At 42.5% G+C, this 27,639-nt stretch overlaps 1 protein-coding gene across 6 annotated transcripts in view; it reads right to left on the bottom strand.

Moving 5' to 3' along the window:
* The window catches only part of COL16A1 (collagen type XVI alpha 1 chain), a 210,262-nt gene that overhangs the window by 67,309 nt on the left and 115,314 nt on the right, over positions 1-27,639 (bottom strand). For all 6 annotated transcript variants that reach the window (XM_073665715.1, XM_073665716.1, XM_073665719.1 and 3 more), the window contains exons 12-19: positions 23,757-23,819; positions 21,880-21,921; positions 21,459-21,503; positions 17,973-18,017; positions 17,821-17,883; positions 10,028-10,072; positions 8,272-8,367; positions 6,856-6,894 (exon numbers count right to left, since the gene is read on the bottom strand). In XM_073665715.1, the coding sequence (XP_073521816.1) occupies positions 6,856-6,894; positions 8,272-8,367; positions 10,028-10,072; positions 17,821-17,883; positions 17,973-18,017; positions 21,459-21,503; positions 21,880-21,921; positions 23,757-23,819 (438 nt within the window). The remainder of the gene's footprint in view (positions 1-6,855; positions 6,895-8,271; positions 8,368-10,027; positions 10,073-17,820; positions 17,884-17,972; positions 18,018-21,458; positions 21,504-21,879; positions 21,922-23,756; positions 23,820-27,639) is intronic.

Below are 27,639 nucleotides of genomic sequence, written 5' to 3'. Positions count from 1 at the left end.
TTCTGTGCATATAAAGGAGTGGCCTGCATTCTGTGCATATAAAGGAGTGACCTGCATTCTGTGCATATACAGGATTGGCCTGCATTCTGTGCATATAAAGGAGTGGCCTGCATTCTGTGCATATAAAGGAGTGGCATGCATTCTGTGCATATACAGGATTGGCCTGCATTCTGTGCATATAAAGGAGTGGCCTGCATTCTGTGCATATAAAGGAGTGGCCTGCATTCTGTGCATATAAAAGAGTGGCCTGCATTCTGTGCATATAGAGGAGTGGCATGCATTTTGTGCATATAAAGGAGTGGCCTGCATTCTGTGCATATAAAGGAGTGGCCTGCATTCTGTGCATATAAAGGAGTGGCCTGCATTCTGTGCATATAAAGGAGTGGCCTCCATGCTGTGCATATAAAGGAGTGGCCTGCATTCTGTGCATATAAAGGAGTGGCCTGCATTCTGTGCATATAAAGGAGTGGCCTGCATTCTGTGCATATAAAGGAGTGGCCAGCTTTCTGTGCATATAAAGGAGTAGCCTCCATGCTGTGCATATAAAGGAGTGGCCTGCATTCTGTGTATATAAAGGAGTGGCCTGCATTCTGTGCATATACAGGAGTGTCCTCCATGCTGTGCATAAAAAGGAGTGGCCAGCTTTCTGTGCATATAAAGGAGTAGCCTCCATGCTGTGCATATAAAGGAGTGGCCTGCATTCTGTGTATATAAAGGAGTGGCCTGCATTCTGTGTATATATACAGGAGTGTCCTCCATGCTGTGCATATACAGGAGTGACCTGTATTCTGTGCATATAAAGGAGTGGCCTCCATGCTGTGCATATAAAGGAGTGGCCTGCATTCTGTGCATATACAGAAGTGGCCTGCATTCTGTGCATATAAAGGAGTGGCCTCCACGCTGTGCATATAAAGGAGTGGCCTCCATGCTGTGCATATAAAGGAGTGGTCTGCATTCTGTGCATATACAGGAGTGGCCTGCATTCTGTGCATATAAAGGAGTGGCCTCCATGCTGTGCATATAAAGGAGTGGCCTGCATTCTATGCATATAAAGGAGTGGCCTGTATTCTGTGCATATAAAGGAGTGGCCTCCATGCTGTGCATATAAAGGAGTGGCCTGCATTCTGTGCACATAAAGGAGTGGCCTGCATTCTGTGCATATAAAGGAGTGGTCTGCATTCTGTGCATATACAGGAGTGGCCTGCATTCTGTGCATATAAAGGAGTGGCTTACATTCTGTGCATATACAGGAGTGGCCTGCATTCTGTGCATATAAAGGAGTGGTCTGCATTCTGTGCATATACAGGAGTGGCCTGCATTCTGTGCATATAAAGGAGTGGCTTACATTCTGTGCATATACAGGAGTGGCCTGCATTCTGTGCATATAAAGGAGTGGCTTACATTCTGTGCATATACAGGAGTGGTCTGCATTCTGTGCATATAAAGGAGTGGTCTGCATTCTGTGCATATACAGGAGTGGCCTGCATTCTGTGCATATAAAGGAGTGGCCTCCATGCTGTGCATATAAAGGAGTGGCCTGCATTCTGTGCACATAAAGGAGTGGCCTGCATTCTGTGCATATAAAGGAGTGGTCTGCATTCTGTGCATATACAGGAGTGGCCTGCATTCTGTGCATATAAAGGAGTGGCTTACATTCTGTGCATATACAGGAGTGGCCTGCATTCTGTGCATATAAAGGAGTGGTCTGCATTCTGTGCATATACAGGAGTGGCCTGCATTCTGTGCATATAAAGGATTGGTCTGCATTCGGTGCATATACAGGAGTGGCCTGCATTCTGTACATATAAAGGAGTGGCCTGCATTCTGTGCATATAAAGGAGTGGTCTGCATTCTGTGCATATACAGGAGTGACCTGTATTCTGTGCATATAAAGGAGTGGCCTCCATGCTGTGCATATAAAGGAGTGGCCTGCATTCTGTGCATATACAGGAGTGGCCTGCATTCTGTGCATATAAAGGAGTGGCCTCCACGCTGTGCATATAAAGGAGTGGCCTCCATGCTGTGCATATAAAGGAGTGGTCTGCATTCTGTGCATATACAGGAGTGGCCTGCATTCTGTGCATATAAAGGAGTGGCCTCCATGCTGTGCATATAAAGGAGTGGCCTGCATTCTATGCATATAAAGGAGTGGCCTGCATTCTGTGCATATAAAGGAGTGGCCTCCATGCTGTGCATATAAAGGAGTGGCCTGCATTCTGTGCACATAAAGGAGTGGCCTGCATTCTGTGCATATAAAGGAGTGGTCTGCATTCTGTGCATATACAGGAGTGGCCTGCATTCTGTGCATATAAAGGAGTGGCCTGCATTCTGTGCATATAAAGGAGTGGCTTTCATTCTGTGCATATACAGGAGTGGCCTGCATTCTGTGCATATAAAGGAGTGGTCTGCATTCTGTGCATATACAGGAGTGGCCTGCATTCTGTGCATATAAAGGAGTGGGTTACATTCTGTGCATATACAGGAGTGGTCTGCATTCTGTGCATATAAAGGAGTGGTCTGCATTCTGTGCATATAGAGGAGTGGCCTGCATTCTGTGCATATAAAGGAGTGGCCTCCATGCTGTGCATATAAAGGAGTGGCCTGCATTCTGTGCACATAAAGGAGTGGCCTGCATTCTGTGCATATAAAGGAGTGGTCTGCATTCTGTGCATATACAGGAGTGGCCTGCATTCTGTGCATATAAAGGAGTGGCTTACATTCTGTGCATATACAGGAGTGGCCTGCATTCTGTGCATATAAAGGAGTGGTCTGCATTCTGTGCATATACAGGAGTGGCCTGCATTCTGTGCATATAAAGGAGTGGCTTACATTCTGTGCATATACAGGAGTGGTCTGCATTCTGTGCATATAAAGGAGTGGTCTGCATTCTGTGCATATACAGGAGTGGCCTGCATTCTGTGCATATAAAGGAGTGGCCTCCATGCTGTGCATATAAAGGAGTGGCCTGCATTCTGTGCACATAAAGGAGTGGCCTGCATTCTGTGCATATAAAGGAGTGGTCTGCATTCTGTGCATATACAGGAGTGGCCTGCATTCTGTGCATATAAAGGAGTGGCTTACATTCTGTGCATATACAGGAGTGGCCTGCATTCTGTGCATATAAAGGAGTGGCTTACATTCTGTGCATATAACGGAGTGGCCTGCATTCTGTGCATATACAGGATTGGCCTGCATTCTGTGCATATAAAGGAGTGGCCTGCATTCTGTGCATATAAAGGAGTGACCTGCATTCTGTGCATATACAGGATTGGCCTGCATTCTGTGCATATAAAGGAGTGGCCTGCATTCTGTGCACATAAAGGAGTGGCCTGCATTCTGTGCATATAAAGGAGTGGTCTGCATTCTGTGCATATACAGGAGTGGCCTGCATTCTGTGCATATAAAGGAGTGGCCTGCATTCTGTGCATATAAAGGAGTGGCTTTCATTCTGTGCATATACAGGAGTGGCCTGCATTCTGTGCATATAAAGGAGTGGTCTGCATTCTGTGCATATACAGGACTGGCCTGCATTCTGTGCATATAAAGGAGTGGCTTACATTCTGTGCATATACAGGAGTGGTCTGCATTCTGTGCATATAAAGGAGTGGTCTGCATTCTGTGCATATACAGGAGTGGCCTGCATTCTGTGCATATAAAGGAGTGGCCTCCATGCTGTGCATATAAAGGAGTGGCCTGCATTCTGTGCACATAAAGGAGTGGCCTGCATTCTGTGCATATAAAGGAGTGGTCTGCATTCTCTGCATATACAGGAGTGGCCTGCATTCTGTGCATATAAAGGAGTGGCTTATATTCTGTGCATATACAGGAGTGGCCTGCATTCTGTGCATATAAAGGAGTGGTCTGCATTCTGTGCATATACAGGAGTGGCCTGCATTCTGTGCATATAAAGGAGTGGCTTACATTCTGTGCATATACAGGAGTGGTCTGCATTCTGTGCATATAAAGGAGTGGTCTGCATTCTGTGCATATACAGGAGTGGCCTGCATTCTGTGCATATAAAGGATTGGTCTGCATTCGGTGCATATACAGGAGTGGCCTGCATTCTGTGCATATAAAGGAGTGGCCTGCTTCAGGTCCCTTGTCTTATTAACTGCATCATTCCTGTTTTCTGTTGTGTATAAATATGTTGACTCTTCAGATTTTGTGTTATTCTATGCCTGATGAAGAGACCTGAGTAGTCTGGAAAACTTGCTATTGATTACCATTTTTTCAGCTATCCATTAAAAAGTTATCAACCACTGAGGACTCTCAATTTGTAATATTTTTCTGATGTAGAAGCATGTGATCAGATCTGTCCATCAGCCTCCTCCACTTGAAAAATATTTTCCATGTTGACTGTTTGGTTGGAAGAGGCTGTTGGACAGATTAGATCATATGCTTCTACACTAAAGCCCCCGTCTCACATAGCGATATCGCTAGCGATATCGCTAGCGATATCGCTGCTGAGTCACGGTTTTGGTGACTCACCAGCGACCTCACCAGCGATGTCGCTGTGTGTGACACTTTGCAACGATCAGGCCCCTGCTGTGAGGTCGCTGATCGCTGCAAAGTGTCCTGGACCATTTTTTGGTCGTTGGCCTCCCGCTGGCCAGCACACATCGCTGTGTGTGACCAGCGGGACCAACGATCTGGCTGGTAACTATGGTAAACATTGGGTTACTAGGGGAACGCGCGCACTTAGTAACCCGCTGTTTACCATGGATACCACTCTGCTATGGTAAGCGGAGGCTCCCGCGCACCGTAGCAGAGTGGTATCCATGGTAAACAGCGGGTTACTAGGGGCACACGCGCACTTAGTAACGCGATGTTTACCATAGTTACCAGCCTGCTCCTGCTTGCAGCAGGCTGGTAACGGGAGCAGGACATCGTGGAACGATCCTTTCCACGATATCGCTGCTCCCCTGATCGCTGGTGAGCCTGCCTGTTTGACAGCTCACCAGCGATGTATTAGCGATGCAGCAACGATCCCTGACAGGTCGTATCGTTGTCGGGATCGCTGCTGCATCGCTTAGTGTGACGGGGCCCTAACATACATTTTGTTGACAGGATAGCTGTACCATTTGTGAGAAAAGCTGTGTGATAGATACAGTACACACCAAAAGTTTGGACACACCTTCTCATTTAAAGATTTTTCAGTATTTTCATGCTATTGAAATTGTACATTCACACTGAAGGCATCAAAACTATGAATTAACACATGTGGAATTATATACTTAACAAAAAAGTGTGAAACAACTGAAAATATGTTTTATATTCTAGGTTCTTCAAAGTAGCCACCTTTTGCTTTGATGACTGCTTTGCACACTCTTGGCATTCTCTTGATGAGCTTCAAGTGGTAGTCACCGGAAATGGTCTTCCAACAATCTTGAAGGAGTTCCCAGAGATGCTTAGCACTTGTTGGACCTTTTGCCTTCACTCTGCGGTCCAGCTCACCCCAAACCATCTCGATTGGGTTCAGGTCTGGTGACTGTGGAGGCTAGGTAATCTGGCGTAGCACCCCATCACTCTCCTTCTGGGTCAAATAGCCCTTACACAGCCTGGAGGTGTGTTTGGGGTCATTGTCCTGTTGAAAAATAAATGATGGTCCAACTAAACGCAAACCGGATGGAATAGCATGCTGCTGCAAGATGCTGTGGTAGCCATGCTGGTTCAGTATGCCTTCAATTTTGAATAAATCCCCAACAGTGTCACCAGCAAAGCACCCCCACACCATCACACCTCCTCCTTCATGCTTCACGGTGGGAACCAGGCATGTAGAGTCCATCCGTTCACCTTTTCTGCGTCGCACAAAGACACCGTGGTTGGAACCAAAGATCTCAAATTTGGACTCAACAGACCAAAGCATAGATTTCCACTGGTCTAATGTCCATTCCTTGTGTTCTTTAGCCCAAACAAGTCTCTTCTGCTTGTTGCCTGTCCTTAGCAGTGGTTTCCTAGCAGCTATTTTACCATGAAGGCCTGCTGCACAAAGTCTCTTCTTAACAGTTGTTGAAGAGATGTGTCTGCTGCTAGAACTCTGTGTGGCATTAACCTGGTCTCTAATCTGAGCTGCTGTTAACCTGCGATTTCTGAGGCTGCTGACTCGAATAAACTTATCCTCAGAAGCAGAGGTGACTCTTGGTCTTCCTTTCCTGGGGCGGTCCTCATGTGAGCCAGTTTCTTTGTAGCGCTTGATGGTTTTTGCAACTGCACTTGGGGACACTTTCAAAGTTTTCCCAATTTTTCGGACTGACTGACCTTCATTTCTTAAAGTAATGATGGCCACTCGTTTTTCTTTACTTAGTTGCTTTTTTCTTGCCATAATACAAATTCTAACAGTCTATTCAGTAGGACTATCAGCTGTGTATCCACCAGACTTCTGCACAACACAACTGATGGTGCCAACCCCATTTATAAGGCAAGAAATGCCACTTATTAAACCTGACAGGGCACACCTGTGAAGTGAAAACCATTTCCGGTGACTACCTCTTGAAGCTCATCAAGAGAAAGCCAAGAGTGTGCAAAGCAGTCATCAAAGCGAAAGGTGGCTACTTTGAAGAACCTAGAATATAAGACATATTTTCAGTTGTTTCACACTTTTTTGTTAAGTATATAATTTCACGTGTTAATTCATAGTTTTGATGCCTTCAGTGTGAATGCACAATTTTCATAGTCATGAAAATACAGAAAAATCTTTAAATGAGAAGGTGTGTCCAAACTTTTGGTCTGTACTGTATATGTATATATATACACACATACAGTATATATTTGTTAAAATAAGGACGTAGTGGACAACTCCACTGTAATAATTTCATTTAGCTATCTGATTACAATGGTTATATTGTGGGTTCTTACATTTTCTCCTGCAGGACCTGGTGGACCACCAGGACTGCCCTTCAAATGAAAAAAAAATACATATAAGTTTACACATCAAATGCATAGATTTAAAACAAAACTCTTGTAATTGTATATATTTGAATTAGCATGCAAACAATATATTTTGTGCAACTATTTTAGTATTAGTAGTAACTTCAAGCTAGATTAGTTCTACATTATTTAAGGAGAACCTTTTCAATTGTTTGAGCATGTGAAACTGGCCACATCATGTAATAGTGGTTGCAGAACTGAGTAAAATGTAGTTTTATTTTTTTCATTTCACTTTACAAGCTAATATATCCACAACAGAGTGGAGAAATAAAAAAAAACACAACTATGTTTTATTCAGCTCTGCAGCCAAGGTCAAGCGTATCAATACGAGTAAAAAAGATAGAAGAAATAATCAAAAAGAAAAAACTCCTCTGAAGAATGTATATCAAAGTATCAATCTTTATTAAGTACATATAGAGAATAAAACAGTTAAAAAAAAAAAAGGTTACTGCGGAGACAAAGACATTCTGGCGGTGTCCCATTAATAAATTGATATGCCTGTAAGTGGTTAAAAGATCTTACTGGAGCTAAGTTAAATCCAGATAAATATCCCAGATATGTCTTTATCTGACAGATAATTGATAGAATGGCTCACATGGGGAAAGTGTGAAATCAGCTGACCAGTGCTCCTCAAACTGTGAGGTGGGCCCCAGCACCGAGGAACTGCCTAGATTTTAGTAATGCAGTTTTCACAAAAGAGATCAGAAGCTACACAGTTTTTTGTTTTGCTGCAACAACCTCTTGTTTTGCAACTTCATTGACTCCTTTGGGGATTTTTTATATATTTCTGCTCAGTTTACCCATTTACCCTTTCTATATTTAGAATTTTTACACGGACTTTGATAAAGGGCAATGATGCCTGGGAATTATCAAGTTCTCACTGATGAAGCCAAAATAGAGAAAGAAGAGAAGCCCTAGTTTGGACTGTGTTCCCATCTGTGTTCAAACTTTCTGTTTGGGGTTCTGTTGGGGTTTCCTTCACTTTTAGCACAGCATGCATCATACCACGATTCCACTACAATGTCATGGCTGTTATTCTAAATGGAAACCCTAGTGCAGCACTGAACAACACTTTATTTTTCCATAGAGCAAATAGCTTGATTGCATGGGTTAAAAAATAACAAAGTCAATCACCAGTGACTGAATTTATACTAATAAACTTTTTGATTATTTTAGGAACATCACAGCCTCAGTTTTATGAGGTCATCAAAGAGCAAATGGCATTTGTGATCAGGGACTGCAGGCTACGAACCAATCTGTCAACATGAGGGATTAGGTGGAATATAAAGTATACAATATGAATCGACATATGTCTACAGCTTCATGGAGAATTCTAGAACTCACCGGTTTGCCTGGTATTCCTACTCCTGGTAGTCCAGGTTTACCTGGAGGCCCTGGCTCTCCTGCAAGACCTTCAGGACCTACTATTCCAGTCTCCCCCTAATGCAATATAGTTAAAAACAAGAGTAATCATTCAAGAAATGGCCAAAAAGTCTCAACCATGTTTTAGCTACAAAACACTTTCATCTATATCTAGTATTTATTTTATGCAAAATTGTAAATCTGTATACGTGAATGCAATCATTATGCAAGGAGACATGTAACAATAGGGTAAAGTAAATGAACATATCTTCCCTTAGGATGTGTTTATTTCTCTTCATTGTCAAGTGGAAGAATGTGATGGTCCACCACTCTAAACATTTCTTGCATTAGAAAAGGATATATTCATTTTTTAGCCAACCTGGTACAAAGACACGTAGCTAGTCTTTCCTTTACTAGGGCCAACTATTTTGTTTTGGTCCTAGCCTTGTATCTTAATACACTAGCCAAAGGCAGAATGGCTTGTTGACCCTTGTCTCCAGCATTAATGTCTCCAGCATTAAAGGGTTTTTTTGGTCTATGTTTAAAATTTACAATGGGAAGCCATGCTAATGAGAAGCCATACCTGCTCCATCCCATCTCCACTAGGTCAAAAACAATGGCACGCCAACCAACAGTCTTTTGACCCAGTCGGGTAACTGCTGGTTGTGATGTCATCGCTTCTGTTCTGGAGAAAACCATAAAAAGAGGATATCACCTTATGTAATATGCTTGTGGTGAGGACCCACTACCCTACTGGGGCTAACAAGGAGCTGATCATCTTATCTAAATGATATAAACATATATCCCACACATGGTGAAAGGAAGGGGGTTTCCATTGCTCCTGCCTGGTCTCCAAGTGCTGTATCCCTAGTTAGAAACTTAACGGGCCCTAGGTGCATCGGTAAAGCCAATAGTATTATGTTGTGGAAAAAAACACCTTGAGGGGGCTGCTGGATACCTGGATACCTGGATGAGATATCAGTGTTGTAAAAGAAATGGAAAATTCATTGAAGAGATGGTTAAAATATTTTCCCTTATTTCGAGTTCTAGTCACATGTTTCACTGAGTAGTTCTCCAACATCAAACTTTGCAACACTGACATTTAGGCCACAGCCCCACTATCAGTATTTGGTCAGTATTAAGTCAGTAATTTTTCTCAGGAGTGGGAGCCAAAACCAGGAATGGGTGATAAATGCAGAATTGGTGACTTGTTTCTATTATACCTTTTCTCTGATTGTTCCTCATCTGGTTTTGGCTCCCACTCCTGAGAAAAAATACTGACCGAATACTGACCAAATACTGATAGTGGGGCTGTGGCCTTATCTGGATATCCAGCAACACACTCAAGGTGTTTTTTTGATTACACAATACTAGAATCACTCCTGTTCTGGTGGAGACCGATTGAGTGGTGGGGATGCTGCCACAAGTGGATTCGAAGGGTAAGCATTGCTTCTTTTTTTATCAGTATGGCTTTCCAGTTTGCATTTTAAAAATAGGCTGTACAGCCTCTTCAAGTACCCAGGGTACATGCCCTGCAAGCCTTGAAGGGTTATTTTGTGCAGACAAAATGCAGTGATAATTAAAGACCTAATTCAAATGATGTAGATGTACTGTAATGTTCTATCTTATATAACATATTGTTCTGCTGGTGACCATGCTAATGAAGGCTCATAAAGCAAACTCATCAAAACTTTATTTCAGCTAATAAACATTACAAATATAGCAGACTGACACTTACCTTATGTCCTTTTGGTCCCACTACACAGATTTCACCTGCTCTTCCCTAGAAGATTGAAAATTTAGAATTCATCACCTTCTGTCATTTTTTAAGCATATATTCTTGTCATACAGAGGAATCACTTTGTGTAACAGCATTACGTGCACCTTCAGCAGGTCACCTTGGCTTCATTCCCTATGTATACGGGAATATGTTAATATAACATACATATATACCGTACAATGCAAAAAATCAAGTGTCTACGAAGCCCCATCCTTGTTGTGAGATAAATCAATATGTCTGCATTCACTAGGCTGGTGTCCTTACTTTGTAAATCCAGGTCCAAATGGCTGTACAATCCATTTTGAAAGTCTGCTTTCCTAAAATTAGCTAGACTATTATATATGACAATATTTCGAAGTAAGTACACCAGCCTTGTCAGGTCCAAGACGTCTATTTAGTCATGTATAGATTTTACATTGTGAAGTCTGATGACAGATCTGCTTTAAAATAGAAAACAGAACTGATGATCTAAAGCAGAGCAAAAATGATTTTATACCCTTCTAAATTTTGGGACTAGTACTCGCCCAAGCATCACTGTACTCGACAAGCTCAGCGCTCGCCGAGTATTTCCGGGTTGCTCGGGCGGGAACTCGGGTCCCTTCCCTGCATGTTTCGCACTCTTTAGAGAGCCACTGAACATGCAGGGATTGCCTGCCAAACACTGTAAAGCCATAGCCAAGTTGGCTCTGTGCATTACAGTGATTGGCTGGCCGCACAGCATCATCAGGTCTATATAAGACCTGGCGCCGCCATGCTCGTCACAGTCTACCCGGGAACAGGCAGAGTAGGGAGAGATTTGCTTGTTTATAGTTAGTATAGGTATTCCACAACATAGATATATATATATATATATATATATATATATATGTATCTGAACTTACAGTCCTTCTGAGGACTAATCCAGTTGCATATATTCAGTGGTAATAGCAGGAGTTAGATTCATCTGAACTAACAGTCCTGCTGAGGACTAATCCAGCTGCATATAATCAGTGCTAGGCAGGCAGGCAGTGTATATGGCAGACTGCAGTGTATGACACAGCACAAGAGGGTCCATTGAATGTTCTGTCTGCTGCTGTAATAATTACAGATATTTGCAGACGTAGCCCCAGATATCAGGGGCCAGGGCACATTTTTTTTTAATCTTAATCCTGGTTATTTGCTTAAAAAGCAATCCAGAGTACACAATTTGTCTGCTCCATTTGCTTGTTAGCACTGCAGAATACAGACAGATCTGTTCCATATTTCAGCAATAAAAATCCAGAAATTTTAACTGAACGTGGAAAATATTGGCCTCCATTTACAGTTTCTAGCAGTGTGTCAGTTAACTATTCACACTAGATGTCTGTGAAGAATAATATTAGTAAATTACAGGCCTGCTATTTAAAACCGAGGTTCTCTGTCAGACATGTCACCTATAAGACTGTTCCAAAATCAGACATTTCTTCCATTTCCATTCTGTTGCAGTGTGTCGGTCAAGCTATTCACACTAGGTCTCTGTGTAGAATAATATTAGTAAATTACAGGCCTGCTATTTAAAACCGTGGTTCTCTGTCAGACGTATCACATATAACTACGTTCCAAAATCAGCCATTTCTCGTGAACGTGGAAAATACTGTCCGCCATTTAAAATGGGCAGAGTGCGTGGCAAGGGACGTGGAACTGGAGATGATGGTGATGGTGCATGCAGAGGCCGAGGACGTGGCCGTGGGCAAGCTGAAATTGTGCCACAACAAACACCCACATCTTGTCGCTTGACCTTCCTGTCCCAATTACTAGGGGACTGCAGTACACCACTATTGAACCCAGAGCAGTGTCAAAAGGTTGTTGGTTGGATAGCAGATAAGGCTTACAGTCACTTAGCCACCACCACCACCACCCTGTCTTCCACATGGTCTAGTGTAGCCCTGAGTCTAGACCGCATATTCCTCACCCTGATCCTCCTTCCTCTCACCATGCCGAGTGCCCAGAGACAACTGATCCCACACTTGGACACTAAGAAGAGCTGTTCACTTTTCCATTTGTAGATTTGGGCCTCTCGCCCGGCCAGCTTCAAGCGAATCAAGAGGAGAACGCGTGTAGCGATGCACAAATATTGGAGCAGCCACGGTCACACGAAGGCAACGGTGGGAAAGTGCAATTACTGAGGTGGATGATGATGATGAGACACAATTGCCAGAAAGTCAGGAGGAGGACCAGGGTGCGGAAGTGGAAGACAAGGTGTTGGATGATATAGTAACTGACCCAACCTGACAGGGGGACATACAAAGCAAGGACAGCAGCACACAGGGGGAGGGAGGCGTAGCACCACAACAGGCAGGAAGAAGCAGCGTGGTGGCTGAAAAAAGCAAGGCAGGAAAGCATTCCTCTTAACGCCAACACGATGAAAGTTGCCAGTACAACTGTTAGGTCTTCCCGAGTCCGGTTATTATTGCACCACCTGCCAGGCCAGCATCAGCAGGAGTAGCAAAACTAGCAGCCTGACCACTACCATGATCAGGCACATGGCAGCAAAGCACCCGACTAAGTGGGCCGAACCCCAGGGTCCAGCAACAGTGTCTGCAGGTGACACCACTGCTTGTTCCGCTGTTGTGCGTGCATGCCAATCCCCTGTCCATGGCGCATGCCAAGATGCCTCCCGCCCTGCATCTGTCATTGCACGCTCTCAAGTAGCACCATCAGCAAGAACATCCTTATCCTTGTCCCAGCGCAGCGTTCAGTTGTCCCTACTTCAGTCCTTGGAACACAAGTGCAAATACTCAGCCAACGCCCCACAGGCCACACTACTAAATTCACACATTTCGCGAATGCTTGCGCTCAAAATGTTCCCTTTTAGGCTCGTGGAAACGGAAGCATTCCGCAACCTGATGGCGGCGGCCATCCCTCGGTACCCAGTCCCCAGCCGCCACTATTTCTCCCACATTACACGAGCACGTGTCTCACAACATTAGCCGTACCCTCAACAACCAACAATGCAGTTACTGGGAAAGTCCACCTAACCACGGACACGTGGACAAGTGCTTCTGAGCAGGGATGGTACATCTCGCTGATGGCACACTGGGTTAATATAGTGGAAGCCAGGACCCAGTCAGATCTTGTGACAGAACACATCCTCCTGATGCCGAGTATTGCGGGCCCTGGATCAATCAGGGTTGCCCCCAAATTCTACAGCTCCTGCACCTCCTCCTCTTCAGCCTCCATCTCCGAAATGACCACATCAGTCGTAAGCTAGAAGCACTGCAGCACTGCCTCGGCCAAGCGGCAACAGATTGTGCTGAAGCTAATATGCTTAGGTGACAACCACACAACGCTGAAGAGTTGTGGACAGCTCTGGAAGAGCAGGCAGATCTGTGGCTGCCAATGCTGACCATTCAGCTTCTCTGTCTTTTGAAACTCTCTCTGCTCACAATTAAAGAGGATGCATGGCAGGCGGAGCACGATGAGATGGAACAAGGAAACATACAGGGTGATTCCACACAGCCCAACCTCATCTTGTCCCAACGTGGATTGGGTGACAATGAGGAAGAGGAGGAGGAAGAAGAACAGGAGCTAGTTTCCTGCGCTATAGACGGTACTACCTGCACAACTGTCATACCGTTTGTTCACCATAGATGGCCTGAGGACAGGGAGGACGAGAAAGAGTAAGAGGATGAGGAGGAGAGCATGGTCAGTCGTCCTCTTAGTGAGGACACGGAGGTCTTGCCTCTTTGCAGTCTGGCACACATGGCTGAGTTTATATTACGCTGCCTTTCCTGTGACACTCATGTTGTCCAAATTTTGGGTGACAGGCATTATTGGTTGGTGACACTTCTAGACCCACGCTACAAGAAGAACTTTCTGTCTCTTATTCCTGCGCAGGTCAGGCCTAATAAAATGGGGTAGTACGAGAAGGCCCTTGTTGCGGAATTATTTAAAAAATTCCCATCTGAAAACGCTGGTGGCAGAGGTCACAGTTCGTTGGAAAACCAAGGAGTACAAGCGAGAGAGACACAAATGCAATTCAGCAGAGGCAGGGGAACACTGTCAAAGTTCTTGGACAGTTTTCTCAGACCCTCCCATCGCACAAGCCCTGATGCGCAGGGTACTCTCACAAGGAGGGAAAATGCTGAGGGATTACCTTGCCGACCGTACCAACATCCTCCGTGATTTCTCTGTGCCTTATAATTATTGGGCATCCAAGCTGGACACGTGGCATGAACTGTCTCTCTACGCCTTGGAGGTCCTGGCCTGCCCTGTCACTAGCATTTTGTCAGGGTGGGTTTTCAGTGCCACTAGTGAAATTATAACCGATAGGCGCATCTGCCTGTCAACTGAAAATGCTGGCAGGCTGACTCTTATAAAAATGAACAAGGGCTGGTGTGAAGAATATTCTAGAATAATCACATGTGCCATGGTTGTCAGATTTCCAGGCACAGCATAACCTGACTCCCAGCTGTAAGAGAGAAGGGAGGGGGGCTTCAGTGAGAGTGTCCCTCTGTAGCTGTGAGCTGAGCTGCTGTGATCTTTTCCTTTGTTCACTAATGTGCTGTTTTGTTAAGGTACTATATTTCAATTCCGAGTTGTGGGATTTACTATATGTACCAGCTCTTCACAAAATGGATTTTCTAGCTCAGGGGGAGATAGCGAATGCCAGACTGCATCCTAGCCCAATCTAGCTTGTAGGGACGAGGAGATACACGTCCCAGCCTTTTGGAAACTCCTAAAACCAGTGTGTTTGGTTTCCACACGTAGCAGGGGCCCGGACGGGTCCATTGACACCAGAACCGGTTCCTTGGGGCCTTCCAGTAAGGAGGTATTGGTCACTTTAGTTCTTGGACTCTCTTAGCTAGGAAGGAACAGGGGTGGAGACTTGGGGTTGAGCCCGGGGGGTGGGAGTGGGAATTCCCAGAGAGTCTGAAGGTCTCTGTAGCCAAAAGCCTATTGTCTTTTCCTGGGGAAGTTGGTGACATCAAGACGTGTGGGAGAAGTCCAGCAACCAAGCAGGGCCCACAACCTTCCCCATGTGGCCACCCATCCCCCAAGCCATGCTTTCCATCTACTGGTAACTGACTTTAAGATCTGTTATGCTTGATGTACCGTGCTTTTGCATTTGTAACTCTGACCATTGTATATGTATAACTTTGTGTATATAGTACATTGTTTAGTGAGCCGTTATGGCGATTAAATATATAATTTAATCTTGGGCTGTTCTTGTATCTCGATCCACGAACCCTACGTCTGTTGTTCGGTCCAACGAACGCACTACCGGGCTGGTTTCTAGCCCGATATAAGTATGTTATATCAAATAGAAACTGGTGGCAGCTCTATCCAGGCCGACAAGGCTCTGTTTCACTGGAGTAGTGAAACAGCCTCTCATCCTGTCAGGAGTGTGGGAGAGTGTGGGGCCATGTCAGCGTCTCAGTGGACCACCTGGTCCCACTCCCTGGTGCCTCTCTGTACCCGTGTGGACAGGAGGTGACGGTGTAGAACTGTGCCGATCTGACCTTACGCGTCCTTGAGGGGGTGAGAAACGTCATGGTGGTGCAAAGGGTAGATCCCTATCACGTGCTCCGTCTGGCGTAGTGTGACGTCAGGTGGGTGGCGGGGTGTGGATCCACCGGAAGAAGCAGCGACAGCAGGATTCTGCGGGGTCCCCCTGGTGCCGTTTCTTCACATACTGAAAATGCTGACAGGCTGAGTCTTATAAAAATGAACAAGTGCTGGATTGGGCCAGACTTCTCAACACAACAGAATGATAGCAGCTTAACATAAACTCAAATACAGTGTCTTTTTTGGGAGGTCTAACTCTATTCCCATGCACCTCTGTCTTCACACCCAGACATGGGTATACGCTTCCTGATTTTGTCTATTTGCTCTTGTCTTCCTCCTTCTCCGCATCCTCATCCTCCACCACCATATCACCACCATATGTACCATATCAACATATCTATGTCTCTTGCAAGGGACATTGGATTTCCTCCAAAATTTTGGCAGCCATTGCATACACTGCATAGGCAAACAGTATGGGAGACCCACTTCCTAATAATGGGAAAGTATTTTTCAGGAGGCCCTCTGACCTCTACTTGTCTTGCAAAGGGCATTGGAGTTCCTCCAAGTTTTTGGCAGCTGTTGCATTCACTGCATAGGAAAACAGTATGGGAGACCCACTTCCTAATAAAGGGAACATTGTTTTCAGGAGCCCTCCGACCTCTATGTCTCTTGCAAGGCGCATTGGAGTGCCTCCAAATTTTTGACAGCCATTGCAGTCACTGCATAGACAAACAGTATGGGAGACCTGCTTATTTTTAATGGGAATATGTCGTTACTGAGGCCCACGTTTTCGTGTCTTTAAATTGTTATTGGGGTTTTTCCTAAATTTTGGCTGCCGTTGGACTCACTGCATACCCTATAACTGTATAGCAGACCCTCTCCTTTCTAATGGGAACATGTCGTTACTGTGGCCCAGCTCTATGTGTCTTTAAATTGTTAGTAGGGTTTTTCCTAAATGTTTGCAGCTGTTGCACTCACTGCATACCCTATAATTGTATAACAGACCCTCTCCTTTCTAATGGGAACATATCGTTACTGTGGCCCAGCTTAATGTGTTTTTATATTGTTAGTGGGCTTTTTCCCAAATTTTGGCAGTCCTTGCAGTCACAGCATGGGCATTACCACTATAGGGGACCCGCTCCTTTATAATGGGAACATTTTTTTTACTGAGACCCTCCTCTATGTCTCTTCAAAGGGGTATTGGGTTGCGTCCAAATTTTTGGCAGCCCTTGCAGTCACTGCATACGCAATAACAGTATAAGAGACCCACACGTTAATAATGGTAACAACAAAGCATAGCCGGCTGATGGTTTTCTAACAATAGCGAGGGCCAACTGCTGGCCCTTTAAGAATAGTAAGGGCCGCCTAATGGCCCTATAAAAATAGGCTTTGTGACTTTCAGAGTGCCTCCATCATAAATGAAACAGGATGTGTCTGATGATGTGTCACACACCACATGGCCAGATAAGGTTGTAAAATGTTAAAATGACATTTCCCAGTGAATGCATTTGTCTTGGTTGAAAGCAATGCAAAAGTGCAAAAATGCATCAAAATTGCTATGTGTGAACAAAGCCCAAGGTGTGGAGGAGCATTTTTGTTCTTGTACATTTATTTTGCCTTATATACAAAGTCATTACCCTGGAAAGGATGTTCCTTAACATATTTCCCAGGAAAATCCATTTTGGTTTAGTTTTTGTATGTTTTATTGTGAGTCCGTAAAAGTGGCGCAATATCTCTGACAACATTGTTGACAGCAGTGAGCTGGGAGTCAGAAATGCTTCCAGGGGTCTTCCCCATTCTGTTCCCATGCCATTTGAGCACTGTTCCATCGATTTGGGCAATTTTTAGGTCCTCTGCAGACCGCCGGGGTGAGCCGCTGGAAAAATGCTTGAGTTTCCCATAGACTTACATTGGGCTCGTTACTCGGAATGAGGACTCGAGCATTCCAATGTGCTCAACCCGAGCAACGAGTACCCGAGCATTTTAGTGCTCGCTCATCACTAGTTGGGACCATTGCTGCCAAAGATTGGCATAGTAATGGTAATTTTGTTGCAATACTCAGCCCTGGCAGTGTCCTCACGAGGCAGTTTTAGTTGGCGAAGTAAAACATTCTTTCAAATATGGCTAAAAATCTAATATACTGAAATAGATTAGAGAAGAAAAATAGTTTTTTGTGCTTGATGGAGATGATTAATAAAACAAGTATAAAGATACATGATACTCACATCTCGACCTGGCAAACCAGATGCTCCTTTCATTCCAAAGTCTCCCTTTTCACCCTTTTGTCCCTAAAAAAAAATTAATAACAGTGAGAACTTGACAGATTGGAAGTTACTGTGCTGTATATTATTTTGCTATTTTCACAAACATAACTTACTTTATCTCCGAGTGGCCCAGATGGTCCTTCATATCCTCTTGGACCCTGTTTGCAATATAATAATGAATGCATTGAAAAGCTATAGCACATAATAGCAAATACTCTATGCTATCTTTTCAATTCTTTATTTAAAAAAACAAAAGGAAGAGGCGCAAAATGGAAGCATACTCCCACACAAAATAAATGTCAACTAACAGCACAAAGACATCGCCTGGATTCATCAAGACCAGCATTTTTTTACATTTATTTTATAGATACGAATACAGCAGTAATTCCTTTAGCTCATTGGCTTAAAAAAAATTCCAATGACCAGCACTATTATTTTTAGTTTTTCGTCAACATTGTTGTTTGAGGGCTTGTTTTTTGGGGTGGGTGGTAGCTCTATTTGCACCATTTGGTGCAGAGGTTCAGGACCCGGAGGTTGAGCAAAGCAAACTGCGCCTGGGGGCACAGGTTTTTTGAAAACCAGAAAACCCCTTTAAGTATGTGAATGTGCGTTTATCAAAACCCTATTCTCTGTTGAGTAGAGAGGTTTGCTGAAGTTCTTGAAGTCTGCAATATGCCCTTGCTATTGCAGACTTATTTCTGGATTTGCAACAGATTTTGTGACAATTGTATTCTAACACCTAGAGGAAAAGACAAAAATAATAAATCATAGAGGTTAATTCAGCAATTCTATAATAAATGTAACCCTAAGGCTATGTTTCCACTATGACTATTTGCATGGGATTTATAGAAATCTCATGCCCACTGCGCTTTCTTTCACTCAGCGTTTTTAAACATGAAACATGTCAATTTCTCTTGTGGGTACGCTGAGATTAACATGTGGGTTTTCCCCATATAATTGTATTAGATGAGGAAAATCCACAGATGAAAAAAATGCATATGCTTTTTTAGAGCGGAAACGCACTAAAGACGCATGTAATCTGCACCTTACTGTATCAATAAAGTTTTCTCAAAGCTAAATACATATAAAAAACAAAGCTGCTTTATTTAAGACATGACAGGAGACCAAAAAAACGTTTAGTAGAATTTAGGAAAGCGTAAGTGGATGGTGCAAAACTAACATTTATTTTAATCCTATATCACTATCTATTTAATGTCATAATCTAATCTTTTTTCTAATATACTTTAATTAAAAAGTCCCTATAGTTCCCACACTACACTAGCTAACTGCTTATTATTTTTTTTTTACTACTTCCTGTGTGATGACACCTGCGGGACGGGCTGTTATCTGCTTGCTCTTTCTCTCCTTACAATGTGCACTGACAGTGCGCTCTCTCTTGCTTGCTCATCAGAGTCTGCGCAAGAGTGCACTGTCACTGTGCACTGAGAAGAACAGTGGACAGTGACAAGATCCTAATGAATATCCGTCGGAATTAACAACCGACACATGCTCAGTAGAACAGGGACTAGTGCAGCCCAGGAAATTGACAATACTGATGACGCAGTAGTGACCGCAGAATCTGCCCCTTACTGATAACTCACTTGAGTATCCCAGCATGCATTGGAAAATGAAGCACCATCACACAGGAAGTATTAAAAAATAAATAAAGCAGATAGAGTAGTGAGGGAACAGTATGGACTTTTTAATGAAAGTATATTGAAAAAAGATTAGATTATGACATAAAATAGATAGAGACTTAGGATTAAAATACATTTTCGTCTCAGACCTCCCCTTTAATGCCTGGGCTACCATCTGTTGTGGTGTTTTCAGCATGTGGTTGCTGTGTATATACAATCATTGACTGCATAATTGACCTCTATGAGACTCTCTACTGGTATATTCTCAGTTCTCTTAGTAAAGATAGTTTAATATTAAGAACATTTTGATCAGATTGCTTATAATTATTGCTCAAGCATGGGTAGACCCTTGAGAATGTATAGTCCCTAGTGCCCTCTAGTGATGAAATGATGGCACTGAGACAAAAAAAGTAAAGCACTTTGGGCTACATGGTCACTGGAGTTTATTTATCCCGTTCCTAACTTTGCTTTCATACATAATGGCTGTGCTATTTTACAATATTGAAAAACTGTGAGTCAAATGTATGTGTGAAACAAGAAATTTCCAGGAGCAGTCTACAGTCTGTTATATGCAATGTACAAAAGACTGAGAAGTGTCAGATCCATAGATTATCATAGTTGCCAACATTAATGATGGCAATTTAGGAACACCTTAGTATTTTCCGTGTCTGTCAAATAGTCTATGGGATTTATATAAAACTTATTTATGGCATTTATGTAAACCCCTAAAACTCATTTTGGTCTGAGACAACACAAATGTTTCAATAAAATTGGGACAGTCCCAGTAAATTTGGGACAGTTGTCATATTTGACAACAATGTGTCCATTCGGGGCACCCAATAGCCCCCTTACAACCCAATCACGAGGTGTTAGGGGTGTTGCCATTGCAGCTGGTCTGCTTAACATCCCGTCCCTGCCATGTTGGTACTCCTGTGAAGCCCAGCCTGTGGTCAGGCTTCATAGGAAGCCTTGATTAGGACTTTATATTGCGATACTGAAGTATTTTGGTATATAGTGCAAGTAATCAAATAATCGCTGGTTCAAGTCTCCATGGAGACTTAAAAAATTATAAAATGTTCTTAAAAAAACATTAAAAAAGATAACAATTCAAATCACCTATTTTTTTCCAGTTACAAACAAATAAAAAAATTAAATTAAGAAACACCAAAACTGCCATTTTTTGGGTCACTGCATCAGTGAAAAAAATGCTATGAAAAGTGATAAAAACATATTATGTACCCTAAAATAGTCCCTATGAAAACTACTGCTCGGAGTGCCAAAAAAACAAGTCCTGATATTGTTTCATTGACAGAAAATTTAAAAAGATATGTCTTGGAAAATGACATTAACCAATTTTTTTTTTACAAATTTTAGAATTCACTGAAAATGACTGAAATTGTTAAAATAACAATGCATGCTTGGTATTACCATAATCTTAATGACCTAAAGAATCATGTAGTCAGGTCATTTTGTCATTTTTACTGCACAATTAATGCTTTAAAAACGAAACCCAAAAAACTATAACAGAATTGCATTTTTCCACCACATAGAATTTTTTCCCCATTTCTCAGTACATTATAATGTAAAATGAACATTTTCAGTCAAAACACGACTCATCCCACAGAAAACAAGCCCTCATATGTCCTTGACAGCAGAAAAAATAGGATATAGCTCTTTAAAGAAGGAAAAACAAACTAAAGCTCCAAACAAATATTGGCTGCATCCTTAAAGCGTAGCTTTAATTTTATTTAACGGGTCAGGTTTTCTTTAAATGTTATTGTAAACATCGCTAGTTTTAGGAAATAGTAAATATCAATAATGGCATTTAAGAGACTTAAAAAAAATTCTGTTTTTTGAGAAAAGCAACTCCTAATAAAGCAAAACTGTCTAAACTGGGAAGTCCCGAAAATGATGCACTATTGTGAATTGAGTAGACATTTAAGGTTGATGCCACAAGCTCACCTCCATTCCTCGCTCGCCCTTTTCTCCCTTTACACCCTCGGCACACTGAAAAAGAAATAGTTTTATTATTACTACTCTGATATTAATGCACATTCACTCAGTGGGTAATCTCACAAGGGTAGACTGAGTATCTCTTGACCGTCCCCCTAACCAAGGATGGATTTATTATATGTACAACCTGTATAGCTTCCAACTGTCATCTTAAAGGCAGTTTCTTACTGTGTATTAGAGTTTACATGTACCATCAGTGGTCTCACATGCTACAGCATTTAAGGATAACATGCATTAGTCAATATTCTCTATTTTCTTATGTTAATGGTATTTTGATCTCCTGAAACTGATGTGAGATCACCCCTATATCTCTACTACTGGTTTCCTTTAACAACTACTGATGAATATTTATGCCTTGTATTATATCTACCTGTAGAGGTCCACTTGCTGAAGTTCGGATGCAATCTGCCCCCTATGATGAAAAATACGTTTAGAAATAAAATAGGTAATAATGTGTGAGAATTTGATCTGGGAGGGTAGGACCCTATAGAGAAATTGCAAGCCTTCTGTTGGCATACGCTATGTAGGCAACAGTATCCCTATACATTCGCATTTGTTGGAACTGTTTGGAGGTGCACTTTGAAGACTACTATCGAAATATCCCTCTGAAGGATGAGAAAAGCTAGATCTGAATAGATCCATAGAGACATTTGTCATGAGTTATGAGTAGAGATAAGCAGATAAGGCAAAATTCAAATTCACCTCTTAGCTAGTTTTTTCCCAGGAAATTCGATTTGTAGAGAAGTTATTCTCCATTAATTTAATGTGCCTTATTATGCTCTCCAAACCACAAAGCATAATAAGTGTAATATGTAAAAAAATAAAAAGATCCTTATATTCACTGCACCTGTCTGGGTCGATCTCCACCGAGCCGGGGCATAATGGCGGCCAACGGCCACCGCAGTTTAGCCAGCCGGCAGGCCATCCTTAGCAGAATTATAAAGGGAAAGTTATGGAAGGGATGCAGTATCAGCCCGTCTCAATAAGCAATGTCCAGACCTCAGGTGCAACAGGAAGAAAAACTTGCTTTTACTGGAGCAGTTAATGATGATGATTACAGCTCTCCAGTTATTCAGTACACTGAGCCAACAGCCCCTCATTGTGTGTTGAATCCAGCTGTTTTCCTGCAATGTGTAGCAGCTCACCTCACTCCCACTGCATATAGCACTATACGTGCACTAAAACGTCTCCCCTCAGCCTGGACCTTGGCATCCATGACACGTCAGGCTTACAGGAAAGTTCCTGAGCTCTCTTCTCACCGCTGACAACTAAGGATCGTATCTAGACGTCTCTCCTCTGATCCCTAACTGACGTCGTCTGGCAGTTGGGCACTTCTTGAACAGTTGACACTATGTCCCATGCGGCTGCACAGATTCCGCTCGAGTCCCGACAGCGACAACATCAAAGGCACTGGCTGGCCTCCTTGATCTACAGCACCACTCAATACCAGAGGCGCAGGGTTGCTTCTACTGAGCTTAGTAGTTCTCCTGCAGAGGTTGCTACCCACCACACTTCAGAATAGCCCACACACATGTGTGTGTTTAAAAATGGCTGAAGAGCTGGCTTCTCACACCATCAGAGTTCACAGACATTTGTGACGCCTGACATAGCAGGGCGCCACACACCCACTTACTTCTCCAGGCCCTTCACTACTCACCGCCAAATGTCTTGTCCTTGCCACATCTAATGGTCTCCCACTGCTCGCACTTGGTTCTGCACAAGTGCAGAGAAGGTCATGGCATCATGACGTCATGACGTGCTTTGTGACCTTCAGCAAGCAGACGCATCATTAAAGTTGGAAGTCCCGACTCAGCGTGAGAGGCCCAAACATTTCAGTGCAAGATACTGAAATGACCGGATGGGTGGTGGTGAGTAGCGAAGGGGCCAGAGAAGTAAGTATAAGGATTTTTTCTTCTTTTTTTTAAACTTCTTGATGACTTCTGTTGGCCAGCAGCCACCAATTTGCTGAATCCGCGTTGGAGCGAGTCACAAAAAATCCTCATTTTGGCAAATGCGGATTTTTGAAAAATTCAAGTAGAATTCAATCTTACTCTAATTTATTCGCTTATCTCTAGTCGTGATAGATTTTAAAGAATTTGCACATAGTCTAAAAATGGACCTGGCAATAGATACATGTTCTTGGTGGACATTCACAATAAAGTAGGTATATCTATTCTTTGTAAGTATATAGTACAATATCACATAATAAAAAAGGAATAAAAGGATATTTGTCCAACTGCTACTTACCCGCTCTCCTCTCTCTCCTTTTTGTCCATAGGACCCAGTCTGTCCTCTCTCCCCTTTAAGTCCCTGTGATGAGGCAACACTACATTATCACATAAGCAGATTGCAAACCAGTGAGATTAAAACTATTTACAAAGGAGACATGTTAGTTTTGATGTGCATGCCAAAGTTTATGTGGCTTATATGGCAAAAATAAGTGGCAGGTATTTGTCCTCTTTATGTCTCTGTATGAATTCCACTCAAAAGACTTGAAAACAGACATTGTGTTGGCAGGCTTACTAATTGCATTTTGCATTGTATAAATAGATTGATTTGGATATGGGATGGAGTTACATTGTGTTGGAATGAAGAAAGCCTAGGGGACAGAGGGAACTCCTTTCTGACAGTTTATTGGGAGTATACCCTATGGAACGGATAACTCGTGCGTCTACACTTTATCTTTGTAGAGGAGAAGAAAACATGGTTGATTAATTACATTGTGTCTGATTCTTTATTTTACTTTTGATTGAAGCAAGAAATAGATTTAGGATATGCTCCCTAACCCCATAGCACTTTGTTGGCTTAGAATTTACAAGTAATAAACATCAATGTTTTTGTTCTTCTATTATTTGCTAGATCAACAAATCCACTAGAACTAAATAAATATTTTACATTTTTTAAAAGCCTCAGTCTTATACTGTGATGTAGGGAAACATGGTGGGATATTATCTCATCTTTCCCACTTGCTTACAGCCATGCTAAAGGCATAAACTCTCTCTCCTGCCTTTCTGTTTTTTTTCTGCACAGTTTAAATGTTATGATCTTAGCTCATATAAACAAGCAATAAATATGAGTGTAATGGAGCATTTTAGGGATAATTTATAGCTATGTTTACATCTCATTTATCTACACATTGGAGGTACAGTATATGCTAGGATTATTCCCTGACAATTGTCTTTGACATGTAAATGGGATCTTATGTAACTAGTATATGCCAAAAGATAGCATTCACTGGCCTAGTATTTGTTTAGCATACCTTTTTTTTACAAGAGCCCCACAATGTGTAACAAAAGTGCTCATCTGCTATGAACGTCGACTGCTGGGTGGCGCTCATAGTAGATCGGTTATGACAACCACAGGGGTCTCTTGTTGTAATGACAACCCCTGTTGTCATGCTCAGGTTGTCGTGCCAACCCATCGGTGACTCGCGGTCATGTGACACGGGCGCCGATGGGCGTGTCTTATGACGCATTTCCGGTGCGGCGATGTTAAATGCCGCTGTCAGAGATTGACAGTGGCATTTAACAGGTTAACAGCTGCGGGTGGATCGCGATTCCACCCGCGGTTGTTAGGGGTCAGATCAGCTGTCATGTCCCCGGAAAGGTGTGGGCTCAATGCCGGAGCCCGCATCAAAGGGGGAGACACCCCAAGTGCCCTACATGAAAGGGTTAAACTAACCCTGCCATGCCCTCTGATCAATACTTGCTAATTTCTTACATCTGTTTCTGTCTCCAACTCCATCATAAGGGAACAGTCAGATGGCCATATAAATCAGACGTAGATAGAAATGCAAACTCAAACTGACTGTGACGTTCATGACTCGAGCGTGACAGCTGAATACATGAAGCTGTCATGCTCGGCAGGGCTGGCATCAGGGGGGTGGACTGGGCAATTGCCCTGGGCCCCATACTACCTGGGGGCCCCCAGCGTCTACAGCAAGAGCTACACTGATAATAGCTTTTTCAGTGTAGCTTCCGATGTGGATACTGCTTCAGGACCATTGGTGACATTACTATAATTTCCTTTGTATTTTAGGCAAAAAATATATATGGTTTCATCTTTTACATTGAAAAAATTACAAAACGGAAAATTGGCCGAAGCAAATGTTTTGGCACCCTACATGGTTAGTGCCTAGTAGCACCCCCCTTTGAAAGTATCACAGCTAGTAAATGCTTTTTGTAGGCAGACAAGAGTCTTTCAATTCTTGTTTTAGGGATTTTAATCCATTCTTGCTTGGAAAATTCTTCCAGTTCTGTTAGATTCCTGGGTCATTTTGCATGCACTGCTATTTTGAGGTCTAGCCACAGATGATATTCAGATCAGGGAACTGTGAGGGCCATTGTAAAACCTTCAGCTTGCACCTTTTGTGGTAGTCTATTGCGGATTTTGATGTGTGTTTAGGATCATTATCCATTTGTAGCAGCCATCCTCTTTTCAACTTTTTTGCAGATGGTGTTTTGTTTGCATCAAGAATTTGTTGAAATTTCACTGAATCCATGCATTCCTCGACTCGTGAAGTGTTCCCTATGCCATTGGCTGCAACACAACCCCAAAGCATGATTGATCCACCCCAAGCTTAATGGTTGGCGAGATGTTCTTTTCCTGAAATTCTGTGCCCTTTTTTTCTCCACACATACCTTTGATCATTGTGGCCAAAGAATTCTATTTTAACATTATTGGTCCACAGGACTTGTTTCCAAAATGCATTAAGCTTGTTTAGATGTTCTTTTGCATACTTCTGAAGCTGAATTTTATGGTGAGGAAGCAGGACTCTTCCATGAAGGCCATATTTGTGCAGGTGTCTCAGAATAGTAGAACAATGTACCACAACTCCAGAGTGTGCTAAATCTTTCTGAAGGTCTTTTGCAGCCAAGCGGAGGTTCTGATTTGCCTCTCTAGCAATCCTATGTGCTGCTCTCTCTGAAATTTTGCTTGGTCTTCCAGACCTTATCTTGACTTCTACTGTTCCTGTTAACTGCCATTTCTTAATTACATTTCAAACTGAGGAAAGGGCAACTTGAAAACTTTTTGCTATATTCTTATAGCCTTCTCCTGCTTTGTGGGCCTCCACCATTTTCATTTTCAGAGTTCTAGGCAGCTGCTTTGAAGAACTCATGGCTGCTGTTTTTTGGAACAAGGTTAGCGGAGTCTGGGTTTTTATAAATTTGGGAAATTTGCATCACCTGGCCTTTCCTAACAATGAAAGTGAACAATCCATAACCCTAACAGGCTAATTAAGGTCTGAAACCTTGGTCAAAGGTATCTGAGCACACAAATCTCTGTAGACTGATGGTAAGTCCTCTCTTTTCTGTGTGTTTGTCTGTGTGTGTGCCTGTCTTTGTCGGTCTTTGTATCTATCTGTGTGTGTGTCTCTGTATTTGGTTGAGCCTAGAATGTATGGGCTCCTGGTGGGATATATTAGTGAAGACATCAAAATGTATGGGCTCCTCGTAGGAATATATTAGTGAGGACATCAGAATGTATGGGCTCCTGGTGGTATATATTAGTGAGGAGATCAGAATGTATGGGCTCCTGGTGGTATATAACTGATATAATGGTAATAAATTATAATCTGATATAATCACTGTTGGGTTTTGATATATTTATTAGAGTTCAGAACAAAAATGCACAGCCAAAGCATTAATCTTTCATCCTTCATGTTTGTTTTGGCACACAAAACAATGAGACATGGTTGGATATTAAAGATCATTCTACATCTTCCCAATGCAAAATAATATGATCTACAAAATGTCAACTGGTTTTGAATGCAAGATAAAAAATACAGTATGTTAGGGAGATAGAGTGGGTGGTCGCATAACATGTTGGCACTTGACAATAGTTGGCACTCATAAGAACTTATCCTCAAAATATAATTTATATGTGACTTGTTTTTGCCACTGATGGAAATTCCTTACAAAAAACATTATAATGTGTTGAATAATCATGTGAGCATTCATATTTTTTTTATCTGGTACAGATGTGATCACATTTTAAGTTTGAACATGTTTCTTTTGAAAAAAAAATCCCATTTTACTTCCAATAATATAAAAAAACTAAAATATTCCTTTGAACCTTGGAATTGCTATAAGGTTACTAAATTATAACAATCTTGTTCTGACATCATATA

The sequence above is a fragment of the Phyllobates terribilis genome, unplaced genomic scaffold (genome assembly GCF_046119375.1).
Source record: "Phyllobates terribilis strain yellow unplaced genomic scaffold, ASM4611937v1 Scaffold_2__4_contigs__length_985480577, whole genome shotgun sequence".
Classification (NCBI taxonomy): domain Eukaryota; kingdom Metazoa; phylum Chordata; class Amphibia; order Anura; family Dendrobatidae; genus Phyllobates; species Phyllobates terribilis.
Note: the sequence above shows the minus strand (reverse complement) of the source record. Positions and strands in the feature narration are given on the sequence as shown.